Genomic DNA, 27,768 nt, shown 5'->3' with positions numbered 1-27,768 from the left:
CTACCACACGGGGTTCTGGTGAGGATTAAGAGAGTATTTATTCAGCACAGGCCTGGCATAGAGCAAAAACCCAAGATTAGCTGGAGTCCTGTCCTCTCTCATGGTTTCACCACATAAGCTGCACCAGCCTCACCAGGAGAGCTTGTTAACAAAAACACAGACTCCGAGGGCTCTTCCCAGTGTTTCTGATTCAGTGGGGCTGAGCTGGGGCCTGAAAATCTGCATTTACAGCAAGGTGGTGCTTATGCTGCTTTGAGAAACCCAGGCCTAAGAGTTTCAAGCCACATTTTTGCCGCCTGCCTCTGTCTTGATGACATGTCTTTGTGCAAGTTCATGAACTTTCTGTGCCTCACTTTCCTTATGTATGTAATGTAGATATAAGAAACTCCCACATGAGGTGGTTAGGAGGAAGCAATGAGCCAGTCAGTGCTTGGCACACATTAAGTGCCATGTAGGAGTTAGCTGTTGTAACTGTGCTTTTCTTCAAGGAGCATGCCTACCTTCATTTGCTTTGCTTTTCATCAGAAGGACCCCGATGGGCCTGTCCGAGTCAGGCTGGCCTGCATGGTCCGGCCGCCCCCTCAGCTCAGGGCTGGGGCTGCGGGAGTGCAAGTGCTCGCGGCTGCGGCTCCGGGACCCTGCGTGCCGGTCATCGGGCTGGGCCCTGCGGCCATACTCGGCCTCTGGGCTATAGGTGCGGTCATAGCCACGGTCGTAGCCACGGCCGTAGCCCCTGTCAGTGCTCACGCCGTGGCTGCGCTCTCCGGGCCGCCCGTAGTCATCGTCATGGTCCAGGCCCCGCTCCAGGCTCCGGCCCCGGCTGCGCTCTCGAGGCCGCCGGTAGTCATCGTCATGGTCCAAACCCCGCTCCAGGCTCCGGCCACGGCTGCGCTCGCGCTCCTGGCTCCATGCCCGCTCGTGGGGACGCCCCCTCTCCGGGCTGTCCTCCCAGCTGCGGCTGCGCCCACCGTGGCTGCTGCGCCGGCTCCTCTCGCTGTACCCGCTGCGGGCACTTCTGCCATCGAACTCATCCATCACCTCAAAAGCACGGTCATCCTCATCGACGGGTAGGCTGCCCTGGGGCGGGGCCAGCTGGACCTTCCGGGGCCTCTTGACCACCTGTCACCCAAACAAACACAGTGGGAATGCAGGGCAGTGACAATTAAATATAGACAATGCAGTGGTTAAGAGCCCAGCCCCAGTTCTCTTGTCAGTAAAACTCTGTCCCTGACAAGAGTTTCACTAAGCCTCCAGTCCCTTGGGTAAAAAAAAAAAAAAAAAAAAATCATAGAATCAAGTATAAGACAAGGAGTATAACTCAGTACCTCCAAAATCTGCTTCTACTCAGACTGTGAATAGCATCAAAGAACTTTAAATCACTAAGTTTTAAAAATCCAAAAATTGAGACATTTTACATTCAACTGCCTAGATTCATCTAAAAGTCAATGTCATGGGGGGGGGGGGGGCAGGGAGAAAGAAAGGCCCTTCTAGATTAAAAGGCACTGAAGAGATAAGGACCCAGTGTAGTGATTGAGCTCTAATTGGATGCTGGGTGGGGGAAGAAAAATCTTTCAAGATGTCTTGGGATTTGGACTGGATATTAGATGATACTTTAAAGTCACTATTAATTTCCTTAGATAGGATGACAGTGTTATAGTTATGTAGAAGAATGCCCTTATTGAGAAGATGCATGCTGAACTAAGTAGGATGGACACGGTCATTATCTGCGATTTTGTTTCAAATAGTTCACTAAATGTATGCTTTTGTATACATAGGAAAATCAAGTGAAGATGGTAGGATATTAACACTGAACAAGTTATATTAAGTGTTTATAGTTCAAATCTTTGAACTTTTTTTTTGTTTGAAAATTTCATAATATAAAGTTGGGGGAAAAAAAAAACCCACATACCCAGTACATCCCCCTAGCACTGCGCTTAAACATAATGTGCTCCAACTCTGGCTTCATGTGTCCCATTTGCCTGGCTGGAGTAGGTACTCTGTGCTGCGGGCTCAGGAGGCATCTGGCTCATAGCTGATTCTCAACCAGTGTTTGCTGAATGAATGAGTGAGCAAATAAATGAATGAATGCTACAGACTGCCAATATCTCCTAAGACAGTCTAGTTTATTAAGATATGGCAGATCTTGTTTGGGCCTTTACAAATGGGTTTTTGAGCTGAAATTTATTTTCTATATTAACGCCGTTTTACAAGTGTTTTCAGTCTAGTTAATTGTTTTAGGATTGTGTAGCCTGGTTCCTGAGATAAGAGAACTACTGAAAGTTAGGAGAAGGATAAGGAAAAGGCAGGAAGAGATTACTTACATCTTTACATCATCATCTTTACAATGTCACCCCAAAGTAGAGGAAACAAAAACTTAGCAGCCGCTAAATTATGTAATTCTGTCAAGTGCTTAGAAGCAAGTGGTAATTTTCTTCTTAGCATATAAACAAGATGCTATTGAGGCAAGCTGAAAGCAAACACAGAGCTTACAATGGCAGCGATCTTCCCACTTTTTCTCAGCTGCTGGACAGCAAATGAATGGAGCACATCCTCCATGGGGGTGCCGTTAACCATGACCACCCTGTCATTTTCTCTGCAAACAAAAAATAAAAATAAGACATGAAAAACTCCCATCTAGTCACTGTAAATCGTTTATTTAGGAACATGCAGAAGCAGCAAATTGACCCCAAATGCTTAAAAGGCTCGGTGTCTGACAACTCCTGAGGCCTAATCAGTCAACTCAATGTGAGTCCTTACTAGGAGGAAACCCACGAGCAGCTCTGTCTACTGGAAACCAGCGGGAATGACTCACACTCAAGGGTGCCTCCAGGAGGGACTCAGCAGTGGCAAGATCTAGGCACAAAAAGAACTTCTGCACCAAGCCCTCCCCTCCCTGAAGTGCATGGTGGGCTGCAGAAAGTCTACAAACAGGGACACCTGGGTGGCTCAGCAGTTGAGCGCCTGCCTTCGGCCCAGGGCATGATCCTGGAGTCCCAGGATTGGGTCCCACATCGGGCTCCCTGCATGGAGTCTGCTTCTCTCTCTGCCTAGGTATCTGCCTCTCTCTCTCTCGAATAAATAAATAAAATCTTAGAAAAGAAAAGAAAAGAAAAGAAAAGAAAAGAAAAGAAAAGAAAAGAAAAGAAAAGAAAAGGAAAGAAAAGGAAAGGAAAGGAAAGGAAAGGAAAGGAAAGGAAAGGAAAGGAAAGGAAAGGAAAGGAAAGGAAAGGAAAGGAAAGGAAAGGAAAGGAGAAAAGAAAAGAAAAGAAAAGAAAAGAAAAGAAAAGAAAAGAAAAGAAAAGAAAAGAAAAGAAAAGAAAAGAAAAGAAAAAAGAAAATAGCCCCCAGAGCAGGTTTAGATCCACCTGTGTTTTTAAGGGGAGGGGAAGAGATTAGTAGTTTGCCTCAGATTAATAAAGAAATTTTGAGGTCATTAAAAACCTTCTTAAATATCTCATCCCTAAAATTATTCTTTAATCCTACACTGCTCTCTGTATTAAAGATTGCTGACTTAGATATGACCATACAGACTTCAAAAGCCAACAGAACCTAAACTTTTGAGCTCTCTCTCTGGCCAAGGCAGCCATATAAGTAATTTTAGATTCTGCCCTAAGAAATGATCCTGAGGAAACTAACTCAGATAGGCATCTTTTAAAATGGCATCATCTCTTCAGACCAGAAGGCTGGCTGTGTTTTCATGTACTAAATTTTCCCAATTTCCACATTCCTCTTACAAATCAGATCATTAAACCAAAGTATCCTCATTAAATTTTTAATGAAATAAATAAATAAATAAATAAATAAATAAATAAATAAATAAATAAAATTTTTGATGAATATAAGGTAAAATAAATATAAAGTGTTGGAGGTAGACAGGAAAGCATGCTGATTTTGTACTCCACACTCAGCAATGATTCTTAAGCCTAGGAATGATAGTTGTGATAGTTATAACTATTTCCCTGTGTGGAAATGACTGCTCTCCTCCCTCCAAAGAATATTGGATATTTGGATATTTGGAAATTTCCAAATGTTTGGAGCTTATTAAAACATTGTATGTTACATTCTCAATTCTTACTTTAAAACTTTTCTTTTTTTTATGATTTTTAAAATTTAAATTCAATTAATTAACATATAGTGTATTATTAGTTTCACAGTAGAGATCAGTGATTCATCGGTCTTGTATAACGCCTAGTGCTCATGACATCACGTGCCCTCCTTAATGCCTGTCACCCAGTTACCCAGTCCCCCACCCCTTAAAACTCTTCAGTATATATAAAAGTTCTTTATTTTAAGTGCACACCCACTGCCCAAAGCACCCTGTCAAGAACCAACCAATGGGGCTGGCAGGGGCTGGGGCTAGGGCAAAAGACACTCACTGAAGCAGCCCATCAGCAGGCCCACCCGGTAGCACGTCAGAAATGACGATTGACGTTTCTCCATTTTCAAAGTGGGGGTTGTCTCTGCCTCCGGACACTGCAATTCCAAATCCTCTTTTGGAATCCTGTTCATTGGAGTGAAGAGAAAAATAAAAAAATAGAAATCCCTCCATAAGTGGCTTTCAGGATTTATCAAGCACTTGGTAAAATAAAGGTCAAACCAATAACGAGAGACAGCTCAGGAACAAAGGGCTTACAGATACAAATGAGAAACAAAATAAAGCACCATCATGGTTAGCTGACAGGTTTATAAAGGGAAATTCCTTATCTAAAAGAAACAGTCTTGTGAAAGCTGTAAAAGACTGACAGAACAGAGTTATCAGTAGAAGCTGGCAGGGGGTGGGAAATTACATCTTCTGTCCAAACAGGGATGTGCTATTCAAATCACTAGTCATACCTGTTCTCATAGTCTCACCTGAGCTGGAACAGCTTCAGTCACAACTGAATCTGTATAAAACACTATTTTTCAAGTATACCTTTAACTTTAAAGTTAGGTGAACTGGTGGTTTCATTTTAATATAGGGTGGGGGAAAAAAGTAAATGGATTTTAAAAATTTAAATATGAAGATAAACTTAGTTTTAAGACTTTGTGAGAAAGCAAAGCATTAAACTCCTTCCTACATGTGTATAAGACAGAAAATACAGATTAATTATATCATGATTGGTCTAGAAATGTAAAACAGTGAACCCAGAAAAAATACATACCCCTAATTCATTTCAGTGTGTATAGAAGCTAAGCTCCCAGAGCATTTAGCTAGCTCAATCGGTGGGGCATGTGACTCTTGATCTGGGGGTTGTGAGTTTGAGCCCCATGTTGGGTATAGGGATTACTTAAAAACAAAACCTTAAAAAGCTAAGCTCCTAAGGTTTCATCCAAATGATATGGCTATATGTGATTATAACTATAAATCAGGGTCTGCTTATGTAGAAGTGTACTCAGAGAATAAAATGAAGTCTCCTCCCACCCATGGAAGATTTCCCACATGGGACCCACTGTACCAACTGGAGACAAACAATTAGCAACATAATGCAGGCTAGACAATTATCCCTAATTATGTGGCTTTGGATGGGGCAGCACCATCACCTGGGTGGCTAGTTTATACAGAGGTAGCTCCATCCTCTAGACCTTAAACGTCTCTCACTTTTGCCACTTGGGAGCCACAACTCAAGGGGTATGTGAAATGCTGGTGGCAGGGTGCAGAGAAGAGTCAGAAGAGGACTAGAGTTGAAAACTAAGACCCTAGGGGGAAACCACTCACCAGGAGAAATCATGTTATGTGACTGCTCCAGAAGGTTTGGCACCTAAGCACTGCATCTGGGTTTTTTTCTACCAGGATTAATTTAATTCATTTATACAGGAACTAACTTTTACCAAAGTTAGGGTTTGAAAAGTTCACAGTTCTAAGGGTCAAAAGAAAACTCTCCTAAGGAACTTATAATCCTTCTAGGAACTTTACAGTCCAGAGCCTGGAGGGACTCAGAGCAGGACTAAGACCCCAGCGGAGCCCACAAAAGTCACAGAGATGCTGAGCAGGGCAGCTGATGGAATAAGGTCAGCCCAGCCACCCACAAGATGACATACAGACTCTGGGTGGCTGTGCTTGTTTCAAGCGGGTCTAACACCTATCACACCTACCTCAAACTCTGCTGTTAGAAGAATAAAAAGGAAGAGAGCTAACATTTACTAAGCAACCATTATGTGCTGGAGTCCATGTACTAGAAGCTATTTGTAGTACCTCATTTAATCAAGAAGAGCAGTACCTGTGAATGACTACATATTAAGTGAAATATATTCATAGCTTCTGTCAATCCCATGGGCAAAAGAGGAGGATTTTTAAAAATCTGATTAACTCAGCACCTCTTAATAGAATCATGAGTAGGACAAGGAATACAACCCATGTCTCCTGATTGTTAAACCAACATTTCAAAATTTAGTTTGGACTTAATATATTACAGTTACTATCATAAAAGTTGGGGGGCTCAGGTTAAACATCTGCCTCCAGCTCAGATCATGATCCCAGTGTCCTGAGATTGAGCCCCGCATCCTGGCATCAGTCTCCCTACTCAGCAGAGCGTCTCCTTCTCCCTCTTACTCTGCCTGATGCTCCCCCTGCTTCCTGCTTGTTCTATCAAATAAATAAAAATCTTAAAAAAAAAAAATTATAACAGTTTTAGTAGCTACCTCAACATCCTTAAATAGTATAGGTTATTTCATTTTCCCCTCCTTTTCTTTTTTCATAACCCATTCTATCTAGAGATAAGTAAATACATTGAATAACTTCTATACTTTTCTATTATACAAACCTCAACCAAAAAATATATTAGCATGCAAATCTTTGATAATATAATAACTACTGCCTGCTACAATGCATCATCCACTTTAAGGGAGGAAAAACCATGTTTGGGCAAAAATGACTAAGATTTATGACCTATAAACTCAAGGACAGGGGATACCTGGGTAGTTCAGCAGTTGAGGATCTGCCTTTGGCTCAGGGTATGATCCCGGGGCCCTGGCATCGAGTCCCACATCAGGCTCCTCGCAGGAAGCCTGCTTCTCCTCTCCCTTATGTCTCTGCCTCTCTCTGTGTCTCTCATGAATAAATAAACTCCAAAAAAAAAAAAAAAAGAAAAGAAAAGAAACAGGATTGCAGCAAGGATGAACTGCATAGCACTCACCTTTTGTAGGGTCACAGTGTACTGCTCCCATATCAGTTCTTCCATGCCTGGGGCCTATTTTAAAGCAACAAAACCAGTTGGATTAGAACCACAAACATTTCAGTGCTAGAAATAAAGCATTATAAAATTGAAAATGTCTCAAGAGAAAGTCCAGCTCACACATTCTACAAACCCTAAAAAGTTGGTATTTTTGAGGAACATTACATTACCTATTTTTAAACACCCCTTCAATCAAATGGCAGTCTTAACAATACTGGAAAATTAGTGAAATATGTAGTAATAGATACGTAAATGTTAAGTGTTGAGTTTTTTTTATCACCACTCCAAAACATCATTACAAAATCCCTCGAAAAAGAAATCTAAAGTTGTTTGTTTTAAGATTTATTTATTTATTTGTGAGAGTGAGCCAGCATATAGAGCAGGAGGGGAGAGGGAAAGAGAATCCCAAGCAGACTCTGCTGAGCATGGAGCCCAACTCGGGGCTCAGACTCATGACTTTGAGATCACAACCTGAGCCAAAACAAAGAGCTAGATGCTTAACCCACTATGCCACCTAGGTGCCCCAAAATCTAGAGTTTCAAAGAGGTATTTTTTATTCATTTTTTTAATCACCCCCCTTCCCCATCAAAGGTGATCTCTTAGGCAAGCTTGATGCCTTTTTATGTCTAAAGGAATCCTTGGCCTTCTCAGAGAGTGCCCAATTGGGTAGCCTCTTCTCCATCAGTACTGCTAGGCATGAAAGATGAAAATGCCTGCATAAATTGATGGAGGCTTCAGTTTCTGACAATATACCAAAACAGATGTCCAGAAAAGCCTGAAACTGGCAGCTAGCAATTTAAAAATACTAATAATTATACAGGCTGTCTTTGAAGAGAAATCCTTAAAGACTAGAAATACCAAGAAGGCTCAAAGCCAGAGAGATAAACCAGTACTGAAAACAAACAAACAAGAATCCATGTAGGGTGGAGATTAGATTGGATGGATATAGTAGGGGCAGAAGGAGATGGCAGGGACACATGCTTTGTTCATCCTCAACTCTGAATAGAGTGGAAATAACTAAAAATACCTCCCTGGACAATTCCTATCAACAGACCCATATTTACACAAGCCTGGGACTAAATTTATTACAGATCAAGCACACCTCCCCACAACACACTCAAAGTGGTTCTGCATGGTAGTGCCACACAGGTACACAGGGGCAAATGGAGATTCTCTCCCAGGTAAGTACCTGAAGAACAGGAGTTCACAATTTGAATGCACACACACAAAACAAGTCACCACTGTATGTTGGCAAATTGAACACCAATAAAAAATAAATGTATTATTTAAAACAAAACAAAACAAGTCACCATGAGTGAGAGTTCAAAGAAACAGAAAACTAGAGTCAAAGACTCAATCCTGGAAATATCAGTCACAGGCTCAGGGAAGTAGGTACAACATGAAGTTTATCATAAGAAATTAAAAGGAGAAACTGAAAGTATACTACTGAAAGAACAAAAGAACATCAAAAATGACCATGCAAATCTGGAAGAAAAAAAAAGCAAACAAAGCTTTTAGAAATAAAAATATGTCACTGAAATGGGATCAACAATGAAGTGAATCACATACTACACACAACTGAAGACAATAATTAATTGGAAGACAGATGTGAAGAAGTGACCCAGAATGCAGCAAAAAGCACTTAACAAGTGGGACATGCTAAAGATAAGACCAAGGAAGTCTTACAATGTAATGTGTCTGTGTCTAGTTAGATTTCCTGAAGGAGATGCTAAGAGGGTACCAGAGAAATACAATACTCAAAGAGATAACGGGTCTTACAGAATTGAAGATTTTTCAGGTTCAGGAAGCGCTGCATATCACAGGCAGGGTAAACAGGGGACGAGGAGAGACAGGGAGGAAAACACCTTTAAAAACGTGGTATTCAAAAATAATAATAATGAAAAATATAATATAAATAAATAAAAATAAATAAATACGTGGTATTCAGGAGCAGAGTTAAATTGCTAATTAATTTTAAACTTCACTGATTTAAAACTACATGTTAAATTTTCTGGGGGTAACCACTATAGGAATACTGATGGTACATAATTCCAACAATGGAGAGGAAAATAAAACAAAAACCAAAAGCCAATCCAAAGAAAGGCAAAAGGGGAAATTTAGAAAAAAACAGCACAAATATAACATATTCTAGGATACAAAATACAGAAAAGTTATCACAACAAATATAGGCAGGATAAATTAAAAACCCAGCTATGTTGTTTTTTTTTTTTTAAGACAGTGAGAGTGAGTGAGGTGGGGGACACAGAGGGACAGTGATAGAATCTGTGCCCAATGTGGGGCTCAATCCCATAACCCTGAGATCATGACCTGAACTAAAATCAAGAGTCAGATGCTTAATGGACTGAGCCACCCAGGTGCCCCCAGTATGTTTTTTAATAGAGAGTTTCTAAAACACAAGGACACAAAAATATAATTATATGAATAAAAGGCCTTACTATACTTATATACAAATTAAGATAATTAAAACAAAACTAGTTGTTTTACATTAGAATTTTTTCAAATCAAATTTGGCATTCCTACACTAATATTAATATGAGAGCGAGAAAAGAATCGGAAAATGTTCAGATGATGTGTGCCCCCCCCCCCCACTCCACCCCAGTTTAACAAACTCTCTGAACTGGGGGAAACACAGCTTAACACAAAAGGCTATTCTATCAACTGGTCTATTGGAACAGATCATTTGTTCCCTTTGGCAAAGGGGTTTGGTAGGAAGAAGCAATTTTGTTTTATACAGAAGGTAAACCAGCCTGGTCTTAAGTAGCTACTAACTGATGATTCGATGTGTGAGGAAGTCATGATCCTTTAGTTCACCCTCTGTATTCTCACTTTTAGGACATTTCCATGGCTAATACCATCTGGCTCCAAGAGATCAGAATTCATAGATCAAAAACTAGAACAGGGCCACCTGGGTAGCTCAGGATGTGATCCTGGGTCCAAGGACCAAGTCCCACATTGGGCTCCCTGTGAGGAGCCAGCTTCTCCTTCTATGTCTCTGCCTCTGTGTCTCTCATGAATAAATAAATAAAATCTTTAAAAAAAAAAAAACTAGAATTAAAAAAAAAATCACCTCGAGGGTTAAAAAGAAAATACAAATTGTCTGAGGAACAGGCAAGAACTAGGAGCCATGCTATCAGCACCCCTGGGACCAGGTGCTATGGGATAGGGGTGGGATGGATGGGATCAGCATCCCAAAAGGAGCGATGTTTAGGTTCAATGAAGGCACATCAAAGCAATTAAACAGGTAAACATTCTGGACGCCTGTGTGGCTCAGTGGTTGAGCCTTTGGCTCAGATTGTGATCCCTGATCCTGGGGCTCCTGGGATGAGTCCCGCATGAGGCTCCCCACAGGGAGCCTGCTTCTCCCTCTGCCTGTGTCTCTGCCTGCCTCTCTCTGTCTCTCACTCTCTCATGAATAAATAAAAAAATCTTAAAGAAAAAAGAGGTAAACATTCAAAAAGATAATTATCTAAATTATGTAAATCTCCCCATTTAGATTTGTTCACCAAGACCTCTGTTTTTCTTTTTTTTTTTTTTTTTAAATTTTTATTTATTTATGATAGTCACAGAGAGATAGAGAGAGAGGCAGAGACACAGGCAGAGGGAGAAGCAGGCTCCATGCACCGGGAGCCCGACGTGGGATTCGATCCCGGGTCTCCAGGATCACGCCCTGGGCCAAAGGCAGGCGCCAAACCGCTGCACCACCCAGGGATCCCAAGACCTCTGTTTTTCAATTGAGAGAAAATTAAACTGGATTTTCAGGTTAAGATTTTTCTATCTCGCTCACTCCCTTTTGTCCCTATCTCCTAGTACAGTAGTTGGTGCAGAGAAGAGGCACTCAAAAAGGTTTTCTTTTCAGTGAACCAAGGAGTGGATACACTGTCCATTCATCAGTTGTTAATACGATTAAGGCACTGACTTCCACTACTTACAAGTTTTCTTAAAATCTGCTACAGTCACTGGCCCTCTGATTCTCTGACAGCACCCCTGAGGTGATTAGGCTGGGAACTCAAGTGCCTATTCGGTCTGGTGTTATAGGTGTGCTTTATCACCATTCCTCTCTGGAATGCTGTGGTCTATGTCTAACATGTGCCAGTATAACACAAATTTTCCAAATTTTAAAACTACTTAAAAAAAGCTTTTGTAAAAGGAAACAGTAGGCAGAAACCTAGTTGATCAGAACTGATGATTTCTTTCCATTTCACAGAATACCTCCTAACTCTTTGGCCCCTTCAGGTTTCAATGTGGCTTTAACCAGCCACATACCAACTAGCATGCATGCTCCCCAAGTTCATCTTCTCAGTACTTGACTCTACCTTAAAGCTGGCAAATTTCAACAAAGTGAATTAATGTGGAAGTTGTGTAAAATAAATAGAGATGCCAGCTCTTTAAATATAGCAATATCCCTACACGTTAAGAAAAAACATCATGCAGCACCCTCTCCAAAATATTCATCTAAAAATCATCAGGAAAGAACTAACCAGTACCATGACAATCACCCCTAGAATTGGGGTGGGAGGAGTGGTGCTAAGGGGTGCTAAGGGGTGGGAGGGAGCACAGTGTCCAAAAAGGGTGTGATATTTGGGTTAAATGAATCAATAAAATGAAATGTACAGGCACTAAAAATAATTACTTAATTCTCATGATTACTGTATTTTTAATTAAAGAGAGAAAGAGCAAGTTGGTTTTATATTATTAGGTCTGTCTGCTCTTGGTGGAAGGAGTAGAAATAAAAATTGGCTATAAACTTTATATAAGCATATAAACAAGAGATGGGAAGAATACCAAAAAAAGGTTAAACCTCCTCAGGAGCTGTGATATGGCAGAGAATTGTTTTTATATAAGCACATTACTCTTTATTTTTAAAACAAAAATGTATTCTAAAACAGCAAATTCTCTTTTTAAAGTTTTGGATTTAGGGATCCCTGGGTGGCTCAGCGGTTTAGCGCCTGCCTTTGGCCCGGGGTGCAATCCTGGAGTCCCGGGATCGAGTCCCGCATCGGGCTCTGGGCATGAAGCCTGCTTCTCCCTCTGCCTGTGTCTCTGCCTCTCTCTCTCTCTCTGTCTATCATAAATAAATAAACTTAAAAATAATAATAAAATAAAATAAAATTTGTTATCATTTAGCCAATTGTGAGTGAGTTGCTACAAAACTTTATTTTTTAAATGTTGCCCAAGTAGAATGGCTTTTGAAATTCACTATTCTTCCATAATGCGATTATACTACCTAAGTATTCCCGAGCTATGCACAGGGGTAATTTAAATCAGATTTATCCAGAAAGAGAATTAAACCCCTATTCCTACCACTACCACCCCAATAGAATTGAATTAAATTTTTAATCAATCAAACCTTGCCAGGTGCCCAAAGATCTCCCCAACTTGTATGAACTGATCAGATTGTAAGTGGCTTCTTCTTTACCTAGGGTTAGTGGGTTGTGACATAAACTATTAACTACTTAAACATAATATTAAAAGAATATATTTCTGTTATAGTAGGTGATGAATTTTACTTTACTTTATTTTATTATTATTTTTTTTTTATTCAGAGGCGGGGAGAGAGAGAGGCAGGCAGAGAGGCAGAGACACAGGCAGAGGGAGAAGCAGGCTCCATGCAGGGAGCCCGATGCAGGACTCGATCCTGGGTCTCCAGGATCACACCCCAGGCTGCAGGAGGCGCTAAACTGCTGTGCCACCGGGGCTGCCCAGGTGATGAATTTTAAATCTTATTTTTTAAAGATGAGGAAACTGAAGTAAATACATTTTAATAGCTCTTTTGAAAGCTATTAAAATATATCATAACTGTGTAGCCTACAGCACTATGACTTTTTATGAAGGTCTCAGACCCTTCATTCACTCACTCCCTTATTCATTCATTCAGAAATACTAAGTACTCACTATGTGCCAAGCATGTGATTTACGACCCTTTTGATACATTGGCAAATAAAAATCACCAAAGCCCATGGAGTTTTTTACCAAATACAGTGTGCCCAAAAAGAAAATCACTGAGTGTCTTCTCTGCCTCATCAATATAAATACCTTTTGGGAAACAAAGAACTCCCCACACAGTCACACATTCCTCAGAACATCACCTCCCTGGGACAGTCTGCCAGCAAACAGCAGCTTAGCTGAGGGCTTCAGCTCATGCCTTTCAAACTGGGCCACTGGGCTTGGGCCCCACCCAACCTGGCAGGGCTGTGCAGAGATCCTAGAATTGCTATCAGTATTCAGACTCTGCATGAATGCCAACGGGCTGTTGCTTAGCTTTGAGGAGCTTTGCATACAGGGCCACAGAAAGAGCTCACATGTATTAGAGCCAAAGACACACATATTGCATGATGCAGTGATTTCTCTCCCGGGCTAGGAATGTATGAGTAAGTGACAAGGATACACACAAAGAGTATTCATAGCAGCAATATTCTCAACAGCCCAAACCTGGAAACAACCCAAATATCTATCAAGAACAGAATGGACAAATACATCATAATATATTATTCAAATGCAATATTATAATGTAATAAAAACAAATTAGAGCCACATGTACCACAACAGATGCTACTCAAACAGAATGTTGAGTGAAAAACATCCTAGAAGAATGTGCAAAGCCTGATACAATTTTTATATAGTTTAGAAAGCAAACCATGTTTCACAACAATGTGAACATGTTTACTATGCAGTAAAGAAACTAAGCTTTATGTTCTCTGGTGTTCTTTACTGCAATAAAGAAAGAGCCAGCAAAAGTAATTTTTTCTTTAGGGATGTTCTGTTTAGGATTATGTATGTGTATGTGTGTGGTAAATCTAGGAAAGAAAGGGGCACCTAGGTGGCTCAGCGGCTGAGCGTCTGCCTTTGGCTCAGGTCTTGATCCTGGGATAGAGTCCCCTGTCTGGCTCCCCCACAGGGGGCCTGCTTCTCCCTCCACCTCGTCTCTGCCTCTCTCTGTCTCTCATGAATAAATAAATAAAATCTTTAAAAAAAAAAAAAAAAAAAAGACTAGAAGGAAAAAAAAAGCAAGGTAATGAAAACCACAGACCTCAGGATGAAGTGAGCTGGGCAAGAGGCAGAGAGAGAAAGGACTTTGAATCCATCTTGGTGAGGCTCTATGCTATTTGTTTTATAAGTAGGCTTTATGATTTAGATTCATAATTTCTTTATGTGCACCAAACATTTCATTAAGTTCAAAAACGGGGGACATATAAGTGGATATCAAGGTGTACCTGATTCCTAAACAGGGACCTTATATCAAATTTTTTTAACCCCCGACTTTGCAAAATAAAAGAGCAAAATAAGTGTTACCACTTGACCTGAGGAGAGAAAGACAGGGTGGTGGCAATAACTTGAGAGATGCATAGAAGGCAGGTGAGGGAGAGACCGTTTAGCTGTGGGGGAGCAGTGGGGTGAAGAACTCCCCAGATTCCTTCCCCCCCCCCCCCCCACCCCAAGTCAACACCCCAAGCGCCAGGAAGGAGCATCTTCAGGGTACTTCACACCAATCCCTCAGCCCTTTTATTTTTCATGTAAATTGTTTTCATTATAACTCTTTTGATATTATAATGAGTCATTCCTAGACAACACAGAAAGTTAAAGGGAGCTAATCCTCTACCATAAATAAAAAACTGTTTAACAGTAAGGTATTTACATGAAGAATGAAGGGAAAGGGGCAAGGACAAATAGTTACTTGACCTGTCTTTTTAAAATACCCCCTAGTTGTTGTTTTCCCTTTGAAATACCTTGGCCAGGGATCCCTGGGTGGCGCAGCGGTTTGGCGCCTGCCTTTGGCCCAGGGCACGATCCTGGAGACCCAGGATCGAATCCCACGTCAGGCTCCCGGTGCATGGAGCCTGCTTCTCCCTCTGCCTATGTCTCTGCCTCTCTCTCTCTCTCTCTCTCTCTCTCTGTATGACTACATAAATAAATAATAAAAAAAAAAATTAAATACCTTGGCCAAACAGGTAAAATCCTCCATTTTGCATAAATATGTTAAAAACTAACAAGGATGCCTTGGTGGTTCAGGGGTTGAGCATCTGCCTAGGCTCAGGATCCTGGAATCCAAGACCAAATCCAAGATCGAGTACCATTATCGGGCTCCATGCAGGAAGCCTGCTTCTCCCTCTGCCTGTGTCTCTGGCCCCCCTCTCTCTCTATGTCTCTCATGAATAAATAAATAAAATATTTCAAAAAATAAAAATAAAAAATAAAACCAAAAAGAAAAATGTCTTCTAAAAAAAAACAACAACCAGAAGGCAGATAACCAAAAGTCTGCACTATCTCTACTCCCCCAACAGGCAACTTTTAGGCTTTTTGTCCACAGACTGCTAGTTCAGACAGATGGAGGCCATAGCTAAAGTTAAAGATTATTCAAACTCGGTCATAATGGAGCTGCCTGATAAAGAACCCCACCTAAAAAAGTAAACACTCATACATGTTACAGTAGTACTTACCGTTCAAACTTTAAGAGGAAAAAAAGAACATGTGAAAAACTGTTTCCTGTGATTTAGGAACCCAGATATTAGAATAAAGATGGCTATAGAATAAGGAAACAAAAAGTTTTACCACAAAATAAGAAATTTCCGAACACAAACAAACATCTTCCACGAGGCAGTATATTAAGTCATTCTCAGGAAGCAAAACAGCACTTGCAGACTCCCAACACATGGAAAACAGCAGCCTTTGATTCATAAGCCTCATAAGAGGCTATCAGTTTCACACATCTGCTAAAAATAAGCCAAGTATTTTTAAAACCCACCATTGACTACACGCTGCATGTCACAATTTGTTACTGAAAGCTGCCAGAAGCGCAAATAAATCCAAAGAGAAAGGAGTCACTATGAGAAAGCTTTTGCTCCCCAACCACTACCCGCAAAGAAAGGCTGGGAAAGAAAAGGGGGAGAGCCTGCAGGGGGACTCACATGGCCTTTCAATCTCCCCAACTTTTTAACAGCCTGGATCCACATCCTCTGGAGGACCTGAGCAGTCTTCATGGCCTCCGGAGATTAATCAGTAGGCCACTGCCTACACCCCAGGCTGCTCACCCATTGCCATCACTCCACGTGGTTACATAAGGCGGATACAATAGTGGCCCACATTCCCAGCAAATCCTGTTGTCATCTCTCACAGTGACACATCCATACAGCAGGGACGCTGGAACGCTTTGAAAAGCACCACTTGCGAGGAAAAAAAGAAAGCAGTCTGGATTTACACCACTTGAACGGTTTTCTTTCCCCTCCCTCTCTCCCATGCAAGGGAAGGAGAGGATCAGAGCAGATATTCTTGTCAGCCATATAGAGTGACTCAGAATCGAAGTAGAAATCATGAAGCAAATAGGACATTTTGGAGCAAAACTCTGGAAAGGAACATTTAGAGAAGTGTTTGTTTATACAGACCCTCCCATACACACACAAAAGGCACAAGCTGGCTGGAAATGAACTGGTGATGTTTCAGGTGAATGGAATTGCCAATGTTACACAGAAATTAAAGGCTTGAAGATAAGATGTTTCACATCCTTGGAGATAAGAGGTCTGTAGGCGAAAGGGAGCTTGAAGCCAACTGGGGGACAGAGTGCTCACTCAGCAAAGTTTTCTCTTCTCTCTAACCTTTCTGTAAATTTAGCAGATAAAAGAATAACAAAGAGTCGTACCATCTGTTTCTGTTTTTACCAGTGGTGGGGGTTGGGGGAGAGTGGAAAAGTACATTTTAGGTTTTTGAACGTCTAGAAAAGACTTTATGGGATGCCTGGGGTTTCACAGTTGGGTTTGGGATTTCAGAAGCATGGTCTTCAGGATCCAGTCCTCATTCTTGCTATGATATATGCTATGATATATGCTACACCAAGGGGTCAAAGTAAGCCGTTTGCAAATGTGGCGAGTGCACCATCCAAAGTGTTTGAGGTTAAGGTGTTTGATAAATATGGATCATGAGATGGAGACCATACAGGAAGCAACTTGAAGTAGAGGCAAGAACATAAGCTGTAAAGGCAGAAGATCTGGAGTGCAGTCTGTTCTGTCACTTAGCTTGGATACTGTGTCTCCTTCTTTATAAAATGGGGATAACAGCACCTACACCTCAGAGGGCCACTGTCAGTCTGAAATGAAATAACCTCTATAAAGGGCACATGCTGAAGAGGCACTCAGAAATGTTCATGTCTTGGGGTGCCTGGGTGGCTCAGTTGGTTAAGTGTCTGCCTTCAGCTTGGGTCATGATCCCAGGGTCTTGGATGGAGTCCTGCGTCGAGCCCTGTGTCGAGCCCGGCGTCGAGCCTGGCGTAGAGCCCGGCATCGGGCTCCCTGCTCAGTGGGGAATCTGTTTGTCCCTCCCCCTCCCTGCACTCTCTCTCAAATAAATTAAAAAAATAAAATCTTAAAAAAAAAAAAGTTCATCTCTTTCCGTTAAGTTCCTCATAAGCATTAGAACAGCAAAATAGGGTAAGAAAGTAGTAAAAGTTCGCTTCAAATCTTACAAAGAGAAAGGCAGGAAATACAACACCCAGGACTCAGCTGGGCTGTGCAGATGGAGGCAAGCTCCCTACACACCAGCCAGGCTCTTCCCCGAGCTCACGGGCTCCCTAGACTCCAGGAGCAGAGAAGCACAAGAACCTAGGCAAGGAGGGAAAGCACAAAGCAGATCCCTCTTGGACTCTGACAATCCTTCGGAAAATACTTGAGTTTCCCTCGTGAGGAAATAAATACTTCTTTCCCTCATTTATTTATGCATACTGCCCAGAAGTCAAAGGCATCCTACCCCTTAAGAATTTCAGATTCAGGGCAGCCCAGGTGGCTCAGCAGTTTAGTGCCGCCTTCAGCCCGGGGCATGATCCTGGAGACCAGAGACTGAGTCCCACGTCAGACTCCCTGCATGGAGCCTACTTCTCCCTCTGCCTGTGTCTCTGCCTCTCTCTCTCTCTCAAGAATAAATAAATAAAATCTTAAAAAAAAAAAAAAAAAGAATTTCAGATTTGTATACAGTGATTTCCAGAAGTCAGTTTTTGCCCTAATTCTTTTAATTGTGCTTTAAAAAAAATACATAACAAAATTACCATCTTGGGCAGACCCAGTGGCTCAGGGGTTTAGCACCGCCTTCAGCCCAGGGTGTGATCCTGGAGACCTGGCATCGAGTCCTATGTCAGGCTCCCAGCATGGAGCCTGCTTCTCTCTCTCTCTCTCTCTCTCTCTCTGTATCTCTAGTAAATAAATAAAAAAATCTTTAAAAAAAAATTGCAAAATTACCATCTTAATCATTTCTAAGTGTACAGTTCAGTACTAAGTACTCCACATTGTTGTGTTCGAGTCTCTAAGACTCATCTTGCAAACCAGAAACTCTACACCATAAACGACTCCCTGTTGCCCCCTCCTCCCACCCCTGGTAACTACCATCATACTTTCTGCTCCTATGAATCTGACTGTTCTAGATATTGCACATAAGTAAAAGTCTTACAAGTGTTTGTCTTTTTCTGTGGGACGTACTTCACTTACTGTAATGTTCTGTGTTCATTCTTGTAGCATACATCAGGATTTCCTTCCTTTTTAAGACCGAATAATATTCCATTGTCTGTGTATGCCAAATTCTGTATATCCAGTCATCCATAGATGGACACTTGGGTTACTCTCACCTCTTTGCTATGGTGAACAGTGCTGCTGTGGAACATGGGTTTGCACATACACTATCACCAATTCTTTACTCATTCACTCAGCAAATGTTTACTAAGTACAGCCTGCTAGACTCTGAGGATCAGATGTCAGTTAAAACATACAGCACTGGGGGCACCTGGCTGGCTTTGTTGGAAGAGCATGTGACTCTTGATCTCAGGGTCATGAGTTCGAGCCCCACGGTAGGCATTGAGATTACTGAATGAATGAATGAAGTGAATGAATAGATAAATATAAAGCATGGCACTTAGAGATACTGCACTGACTGCCCTCAGGAAGCTTGGCAAGAGCCAGCACCTGATGGGAGGGTGGGGGATTTCCCCTAAGCAAGTGACCCTGAGATGAAGTTTGAAAAATGAATGGTATAGGGGTGGGGGTGGGTTGTGCAGGATGCAAAGACTAGCACAGAGCAAAGACCCTAAGAAAGGGGGAACCTAGAAAGTAGCCATGGGAACCACTGCAGCCTCTCCCTAGCAGTTTTTATACCAGGGGCATCAAAAGGGCATTTTGTGGTAGAACAGCTGCCTCAATAAGATGATCTCCCGTTTAGCAATTTACCTCCCCCAAAGACTCCTAAACTCCATATTCATATATTCGAGAAACATCTCCTGAACAGCAGCCTGTGGACTGAAAGACAAATTACCTGAAGTCACTGCAAAAGGCAGTCACGGTCCAATAAGGAGGAGAGTACACAGTAACAACTCAGTACTACTGATGGCCATAGCAAAGGAAGATAAAGGCCCACTGTCCATGCTGATGGGAGATAAGCCAAGTCCTTCCCTCACAAGAAGGATTTTAATGGGAAAGAGTAATAAATAACATATATTATAATGGCAGGAGGATTAAGTGCCATGGGCTGTGACACTGGAAAGCACCAATCCTAAAAAAATCAGAACTGCTCTCCAAGGTGGGAGAACAGTAAGTGCAAATGCCCTGAGATGAGAAAGAATCTCATTGTGTTCAAGGAAGAAAAAAGACCATGTGGGGCTGGAGCAAGGTGAGTGATGAGGGAATGGCAGTTACAAAGAGCATACCGCTCAAGCACACCTTGAAACTGGTCTTATTTTAATGGTTGAGGATTTAGTAAAAATTCCAATCGCTGAGGACAATTTCAAAACATCTATCAAAGAAGTAAGCAGGAACTGCTTTTTCCCAGGAAAAGCAGAAAAGGAGGTCCAGTCTCTCTTCCTAAAATGAGTAATTTTTTTAAAAGATTTTATTTATTTGAGAAAGAGAATGAGTGATAAAGAGAGCACAGGCAAGGAAGGGGAGAGGGAGAGGGAGAAGCAGGCTCCCCACTGACCACGGAGCCCAGTACGGGGCTCGATCCCAGGACCCTGAGATCATGACCTGAACCGAAGGCAGATGCTTAACCAAATGTGCCACCCAGGTGCCCCCAAAATGAGTAATTTTAAAATTATAAACCAAGTCCTTGGCCTTGGGCCACTTGCCTGTGGTCTCTCAAAGTAAACCCTTCCTTAGAGCAGTAGACTCGTCTGCAGGAAACTAAATAAGTCTTTATGTGATTTTGGTTTACCAATAAATCATCCATAGCTTATTCCACAAGTATTTTCATTTTCCGATGGGATGATAACAAAGAGATCACCAGCTCCTTACCCTCCCCTTTATGGCTCCAGAAGGTAAGGTGTGCTCACAGCCACACCTTACAATATGTACGGTTAAGAAAAAAGTAACATACACAAATTTTAAGAGGGGTTCCTGATAGGTCATCAGAATTCACAGGATTAGATTCCAGGCCCACTGCTGAAAGGTACAAGTTACCAAGTTACCAGAGGTTTCTTCAACTCCATCACCCTTTATTTACCTAAGGGAAAACTTCAGTCTGCACTACAGTGAAGACAGAATTGGGAGACAATGAAGGTGTGCCTGGGAATCCTACTATTGTTTAAAAAGCAGGTCTGCTGAAATGCAAAGAGCAATGAAACTAGACTCCAAGAAGACACTTCCAGCCAAGATTCTGACCCTCCAACCCAATCATGACCTTGGGCACACACACAATACAGTTGCCACTTGATACAAATAAGAGTATCAACGTCTATTCCATAGGGTGAAAGGAAGCAAACTTCTATGGAAAGCACTCTGTAAAATCCAGGCCAACAAACCTCCAAGTGGGAGGCAGAGTCTTCATTAATATATCCCTGGAAATGTGGAAATGGCAGCCATCTGATTTTGAAGAGCTTTGTAGGCCATCACACACACCTGGGTCCGAGCTCAGCTCCCTACACATCCTACAAGCTCTGTGACCTTGAGCAGTTTACTTGGTGAGGCTCAGTTGCCTTACCTGTAAAATAAGGCTCACAACGTCTATTATAAATGCTGTAAGGACTGAATGAAGTTCTTCATATTTGTAAAAGCCTTGCTGAGTGCTCATCACACAAGTCTCAATAAAGGTACCCACCAAAAACACTGCAACAATAGTATAACGAGATCACTCCCAAATAAGAATTGCCTGCTTTCTGTCTCCCAGAAGAGCATAGTATAGTAGTTAAGAACACATCATGGAATCCAAGAGAATGGGAAGTATATGTCTACACAAAAACTTGTACACAAATGTTCACAGCAGTATCATTTATGATAGCAGAAAAGTGGAAAAAATTTGGATGACTGACAATCAATAAATGGGTAAACAAAATGTGGTCCATCCACGCAACGGACCATTATTTGGCCATAATAAGGAATGAAGTACTAGTATATGCTGTGACACTGATGAATCTTATAAACAGTTTAAGAAGCCAGATAGTTAAAAAAAAAAAAAAGGAAGAAGCCAGATAGTTGTAAAAAGACAAATACTGTGTATGATTCCATTTATGTAAAATGTCCAAAAGAGGCAAAATCAGAGGCCAAAAGTAGATCAGTGGTTGCTTAGGAGTAGGATTTTAGGGAGAAATGGGATGATTTAACTAATGGGTGTGTGAATTATTTTCTGTGGTGATAAAGATGTTCTATAATTGATGTGGTGGTTGCACAACTCTGTGAACATATGAAAAACTACTGAACTGTACACCTTCATTGTAATGTATATAAACTATATCTCAAAAAAAAAAAGCCTTTTTTTTCTTTAAGGGACACATCATGGATTGCATAATCAGAAAGTGGGGATTCTGGCCTCTGCTTCACCACTTAACTTAGGCAAATTACATTAATTTGTCCTTGCTTCGGTTTCCCCAACTGTTAACCTCTCTAGGGTTGTTAGGAGACTTTAATAAGACCATGCATGGGGATCCCTGGGTGGCGCAGCGGTTTAGCGCCTGCCTTTGGCCCAGGGCGCGATCCTGGAGACCCGGGATCGAATCCCACATCAGGCTCCCGGTGCATGGAGCCTGCTTCTCCCTCCGCCTGTGTCTCTGCCTCTCTCTCTCTCTCTGTGACTATCATAAATAAATAAAAAATTAAAAAAAAAATAATAATAAGACCATGCATGTAGAGAACTCGGGGTAGTGCCTGACATGTAGTAATTGTTCTATCATTTTTAGCTATCACCAATTAGACTCATCCTACAGAAAAGAAGACAGAAGTCAGAAGTAAAGTAACCTGTTCAAGTTCATATAAGTAAAAGGTGACAGAGGACACATCCTAACTCAGGTCAGTGCGGCTGCAAAGCCTGTATCCTTTCCACTGAAGAACACTGCCTCTTTCCCTGTACCTGGATAGAGTCTTTCAGAAACTACCTGTGATCACTTCCTGGCCTTTAAACCAAAAAACAAACAAACAAAAACACAAAACAAAACAAAACACAAAAAAATCCCCACCATGGTTGTTGGTGCTTGGACACCTCTGACAAGCTTGAGGGTCATTCCCAAGTAGTTGGTCTGCATTCAGTCAACCCAGCTCAGCAACTCTTCTGAGTGACTGCAGCCTAGTGACTTGAGAAGGAGAGGGTGCAGGAAGGGAACCAGGTCAGACTTTATTTCTGGCTCTTGCAATAGCCTGCTAAGTATAAGTTCCCTAGGGCTGCTCCTCTGTGAACACATGTGTGAATCAGGGGACCCAAAACATATCATCACTGACTGAACATTACAAAGCACCAAGACACTGTGCTAAGTATTTAATGGCTATTAACCGTTAACCCTTCCAAAAACCCAATTCCTCCTTTTTTTATTTATGAAAATATAAGGTGTGATGAGCCATGAAACAAAGAATTGATAAGCTGGACTTCATTAAGTTTACAAACTTCTGTGAGTGACAATGTCAAGAGAATAAAAAGACTAAATAAAAACTAGGAGAAAACACTTGCAAAGATGTCTAATAAAGAACTATTATCAGGACACCTACATGACTTAGTGGGTTAAACTTCTGCCTTTGTCTCAGGTCATGATCCTGGGGTCCTGGGATAGATATGTCCTGCATTGGGCTCCCTGCTCAGCGGGAAGCCTGCTGATCTCTCTACCCCTGCCCCTCCCCGCCATTCATTCTCCCCGCCCCCCATCAAATAAATTAAAAAGAAATAAAAACTATTATCAGACAAATATATACAAAAAAACTCCAAAAACTCAAAATAAGAAAACTACTTGGTTAAAAAAACAGGCCAAAGACCTTAATAGACACCCTACAAAGATTTACAGATGACAAATAAGCATATGAAAAGCTGTTTAGGGGCAGCCCGGGTGGCTCAGTGGTTTAGTGCTGCCTGCAGCCGAGGGTGTGATCCTAGAGACCCCGGATTGTGATCCTGGAGACCCCAGATCAAGTCCCATGTCGGGCTCCCTGCATGGAGCCTGTGTCTCTGCCTCACTCTGTGTGTGTGTGTGTGTGTGTGTGTGTGTGTGTGTGTGTGTGTGTGTATCTCATGAATAAATAAAATAAAAATTTTAAAAAAAAAGAAGAAAAGAAAAGATGTTTAACATCATATGTCACCAAGGATATGCAAATTAAAACAGAGATAGGACTACACATATTAGAAGGGCCAAAATCTGGAGTAAAGACACCACCAAATGTGGTGAGGATATGGAGCAGTAGGAGCTGGTGAGAATGCAAAATGGTATAGCCACTCTGGAAGAGAGTTTGGTGATTTCCTTAAAACCAAACATACTCGGGGTGCCTGGGTGGCTCAGTCGGTTGAGCATTTGCCTTTGGCTCAGGTCATGATCTCAGGGTCCTGGGGTCAAGCCTGGCTTCCTGTTCAATGGGGAGCCTGCTTCTCCCTCTGCCTCTTCCCATCCCTCCGGTTCATGCTCTCTCTCAAAAAAATAAAATCTTAAAAAATAAAAATTGGGGTTTTGAGTTTGAGCCCCATGTTGGTTGTAGAGATTACTTAAAATAAAATCTTTAACAAAACAAGAAAAAAACAAACAAAAACATACTCCTATCACACAATCTAGCAATCATGTTCCCTGGTATTTACCCAAAGAAGTTATAAACTTATGTCCAAACAAAAACAGATGTTTTTTTTTTTTATTTTTTTTTTATTTTTTTTTAAAACAGATGTTTATAGCACCTTTATTGAGAACTGCCAAAACTTAGAAGCAACCACAATGTCCTTCAGTAGGTGAATGGATGAATAAATGTGATGCATCTCAATGGAATATTATTTTGGGGGGATCCCTGGGTAGCTCAGTGGTTTAGCGCCTGTCTTCGGCCCAGGGTGTGATCCTGGAGTCCCAGGATTGAGTCCCAGGATCGAGTCCCACATTGGGCTCCCTGCGTGGAGCCTGCTTCTCCCTTGCCTGTGTCTCTGCCTCTCTCTCTCTCTCTGTGTCTCATGAATGAATAAATAAAATCTTTAAAAGATATATATATATAATTTTTAAAAATATATTTTAGTTATTTATCTGAGAGAGACTAAGAGAGATCACAAAGGCAGAGGAGAGGGAGCAGGAGACTTGCTACTGAGTGGGGAGCCCGATGTGGGGCTCAATCCCAGGATCCTGGGATCATGACCAGAGCTGAAGGCAGACGCTTAACCAACTGAGCCACCCAGGTGCCCAACAATGGAATATTTTGAGCACTAAAAAGAACTGAGCTTTCAAGCCATGAAAAGACATGGAAGAAACTTAATGCATATTCCTAAGTGAAAGCCAATCTGACAAGGCTACATCCCATTTGATTCAAACTATATGGCATTCTGGAAAAGGCAAAACTATGAAAATAATAAAATGATCAGTGGCTGTCAGGGTTAGAAGGAAGGGGAGAAAATAGGCAGAGCACAGAGGATTTTTTTGGGCAGTAAAAATACTCTGAATTATACCATAATGATGTATACACGTCATATACCTTTGTCCAAATCCACAGAAGGTACAACACCAACAGTGAATTGTAATGTAAACCATGGACTCTGGGTGGTAATGATGTGTCAGTGTTGGTTTATCAACGATAACAAACATACCACTCTGACGGGTAATACTTATGATGTAAGGCTTTACCCAGTGTAAAGGGTAGAGGGTATATGGGAAATCTCTGTACCTTCCACTCAATTTTACTGTGAATCTTAAACTGCTCTAAAAATTAACCTGAAATATTAAGGAACCTGCACATGGTTCCAAACTAATAGGTGGCTGGTCACAATCTGAGTCCAGATATGCATGAGTCCAATTTTAATAAGATATGAAGAGGGGGAAAAAAATCAGCTGATAATTACATTTAAGACCTCTATGTTCACATTTCTGATACAGTGAGCTATAAAGTATAATTTGTAATTTAAACAGACCATTCTTAATTATAATTACATAGAAACCATCAATAAGCCAAAAAGGAAGGTGCTAATTTGGCAACAGGGACACAGCCCTGTCTACTCTATGATTTTGAATCTGACTAAGCCCATACAGCATTAAAAAACAGCTTCACTTAAAAAAAAAAAAAACATACAAACTACCACCCCGTGACAAGTACCAAGATAAATAAAATTATAAACTGCTTTGTCAAAAGGCAGGTTAGAAAACCAGTCATTAGAGTGCTCAGCTAAATCCTGCTAGCAGGGTTGGCCCTAATGAAGCACAAAATAAACTGTCCCTCCTAGACCCTAGGCATCATCAGAGGATGGTTCACAGATGCTCCCACCAAATATCAGTATCCCTGGTTAATCCCCAGAAAGCCAGTAAGCCTGGAGTCTGAAGCCTCAAAGACAAGCCTTTTCTATCAGAATTGGGAAATAAACGCAGAATTTAAAGGACCTCATGTATAGATACTCTATTGCCGTATAGATACTATATTGCCAACACTTAGGAGTTCCTTGGAAATGCTGAATCCCAAAGCCCTACCTTGGACCTGTTGAAAAGAACACGTATTTTACCAAGAGCCCCTATGTGATTAAGGCACAAACTGAAGTTAGAGGCATTGGTCTGGGGCTATCTCCTATCTCCAACAGAACTCTGAGCTGTAACCGCAATGTTCTGTAGCTATACTGCCCAATATGGTAGCCACTAACCACATGTGGCTGTTGAGCATTTAAAATGCAGCTACTGCAATTAAGAAACTAAATGTTTAACTTAAATTTATAAATAGCCACATTTAGTTTATAATCTGTTAACCATATCCCTAGTAGTCATTTAAAGTTTCTATCTTTCTTTGGTTACTATAACTAATACTATGGCAAAATTGTAGTGCATGGAGCCTTTTCGATATTTTGTATTTCTAAATTGAACACCACCAACATTTCCAAACATCTTCATTATGTCCGAACCCATTATTCCAGCAATTCACAGTGCTGGATCAAGATGAGTCAAATGCCATGGTTTTTAAATGCCATTTTGAGGAGAAAAAAGAAAAAAAAAAATATTACTTATTTACAGTACTTGCTTTCATACTTTAAGGACCCTTTTGGTAATATTTAAAAATTTTCCTACAAGGGAAGTCTGGGTGCCTTAATCAGTCAAGTTTCCGACTCTTGGTTTCAGCTCAGGTCATGACCTGACAGTCGTGAGATGGAGCCCTGAATTGGGCTCTGTGCTGAGCATGGAGCCTGCTTAAGATTCTCTTTCTTCTGGGCAGCCCAGGTGGTGGCTCAGCGATTTAGTGCTGCCTTCAGTCCAGGGCGTGATCCTGGAGACCTGGGATCGAGTCCCAGTCAGGCTCCCTGCATGGAGCCTGCTTCTCCCTCTGCCTGTGTCTCTGCCTGTGTCTCTGCCTGTGTGTGTGTGTGTGTGTGTGTGATGAATAAATAAATAAAATCTTAAGAAAAAAAAAAATATTCAGGGATCCCTGGGTGGTTCAGCAGTTTAGCGCCTGCCTTTGGCCCAGGGTGCGATCCTGGAGACCCGGGATCGAGTCCCACGTCGGGTTCCCTGCATGGAGCCTGCTTCTCCCTCTGCCTGTGTCTCTGCCTCTCTCTCTGTGTGTCTATGAATAAATAAATAAAATCTTAAAAAAAAAAAAAAAAAGGGAAACAACAGAGAAAAACAAAGAATTCTCAGTTTCACCAGAATACACTCCATTAAGAGGAGGGGGCAGTAAAGACCAGAGACAGGAAGGGGAAAGGTGAGGTTTCCTGCATCCACCTCCCACACCAGGGCAAAGTGGGAGACCTAGCCAAGCTATTAAAAATACTGAAAATGCAAACCAGCAAGCCTTACTAATGACTTTGACTTAATAATAAAACACTGTAAATGTAACTGAATCAAATTATACAAAAAGAGCAGGCATCTAATGTTTTCTTCTTATGACAAAACTTATTAAATAAAAGGTTAAGATGTTTGAAACAGTCTTATTCCTAAACTTAGAAAAAGATCTCATTCTTTGGTCTAATATCTTGTATGTCATTATTCTATAACCTGAGGTAATCAGAGTCCATAAAATAGTGTGCAGATGCCCCCTCCCCTACTATGCACTGTCCTTTTATTAGTGACATGGGAAATTTCAGATACAGGTCAACATTTTTTAAAATTCTGAATTCAGCAATGTTGATCTTCTCTCAGAAGAATCCATCTTTGCCTAGTAACAGAAATTGTTGGTAGAAACCATACGCAATCTTAAAACATAAAAAGGCACCCAACATTTCCCTTCTGTGG

At 41.4% G+C, this 27,768-nt stretch overlaps 1 protein-coding gene across 25 annotated transcripts in view; it reads right to left on the bottom strand.

Annotated features, from left to right (window-relative positions):
- TJP2 (tight junction protein 2) overlaps positions 1-27,768 on the bottom strand; it is a 123,997-nt gene that overhangs the window by 30,922 nt on the left and 65,307 nt on the right. For 19 of the 25 annotated variants that reach the window (XM_072762202.1, XM_072762151.1, XM_072762193.1 and 16 more), the window contains 4 exons: positions 7,113-7,166; positions 4,377-4,501; positions 2,491-2,593; positions 501-1,119 (listed from right to left, as the gene is read on the bottom strand). In XM_072762202.1, coding sequence (XP_072618303.1) covers positions 501-1,119; positions 2,491-2,593; positions 4,377-4,501; positions 7,113-7,157 — 892 coding nt within the window. In that variant the 5' untranslated portion in view covers positions 7,158-7,166. Of the gene's footprint in view, positions 1-500; positions 1,120-2,490; positions 2,594-4,376; positions 4,502-7,112; positions 7,167-16,075; positions 16,512-22,578; positions 22,587-27,768 lie in introns of those variants that run through there. The other 6 variants (XM_072762141.1, XM_072762234.1, XM_026001571.2 and 3 more) reach the window with 6 other exon arrangements.

The sequence above is a fragment of the Vulpes vulpes genome, chromosome 1 (genome assembly GCF_048418805.1).
Source record: "Vulpes vulpes isolate BD-2025 chromosome 1, VulVul3, whole genome shotgun sequence".
Classification (NCBI taxonomy): Eukaryota; Metazoa; Chordata; class Mammalia; order Carnivora; family Canidae; genus Vulpes; species Vulpes vulpes.
Note: the sequence above shows the minus strand (reverse complement) of the source record. Positions and strands in the feature narration are given on the sequence as shown.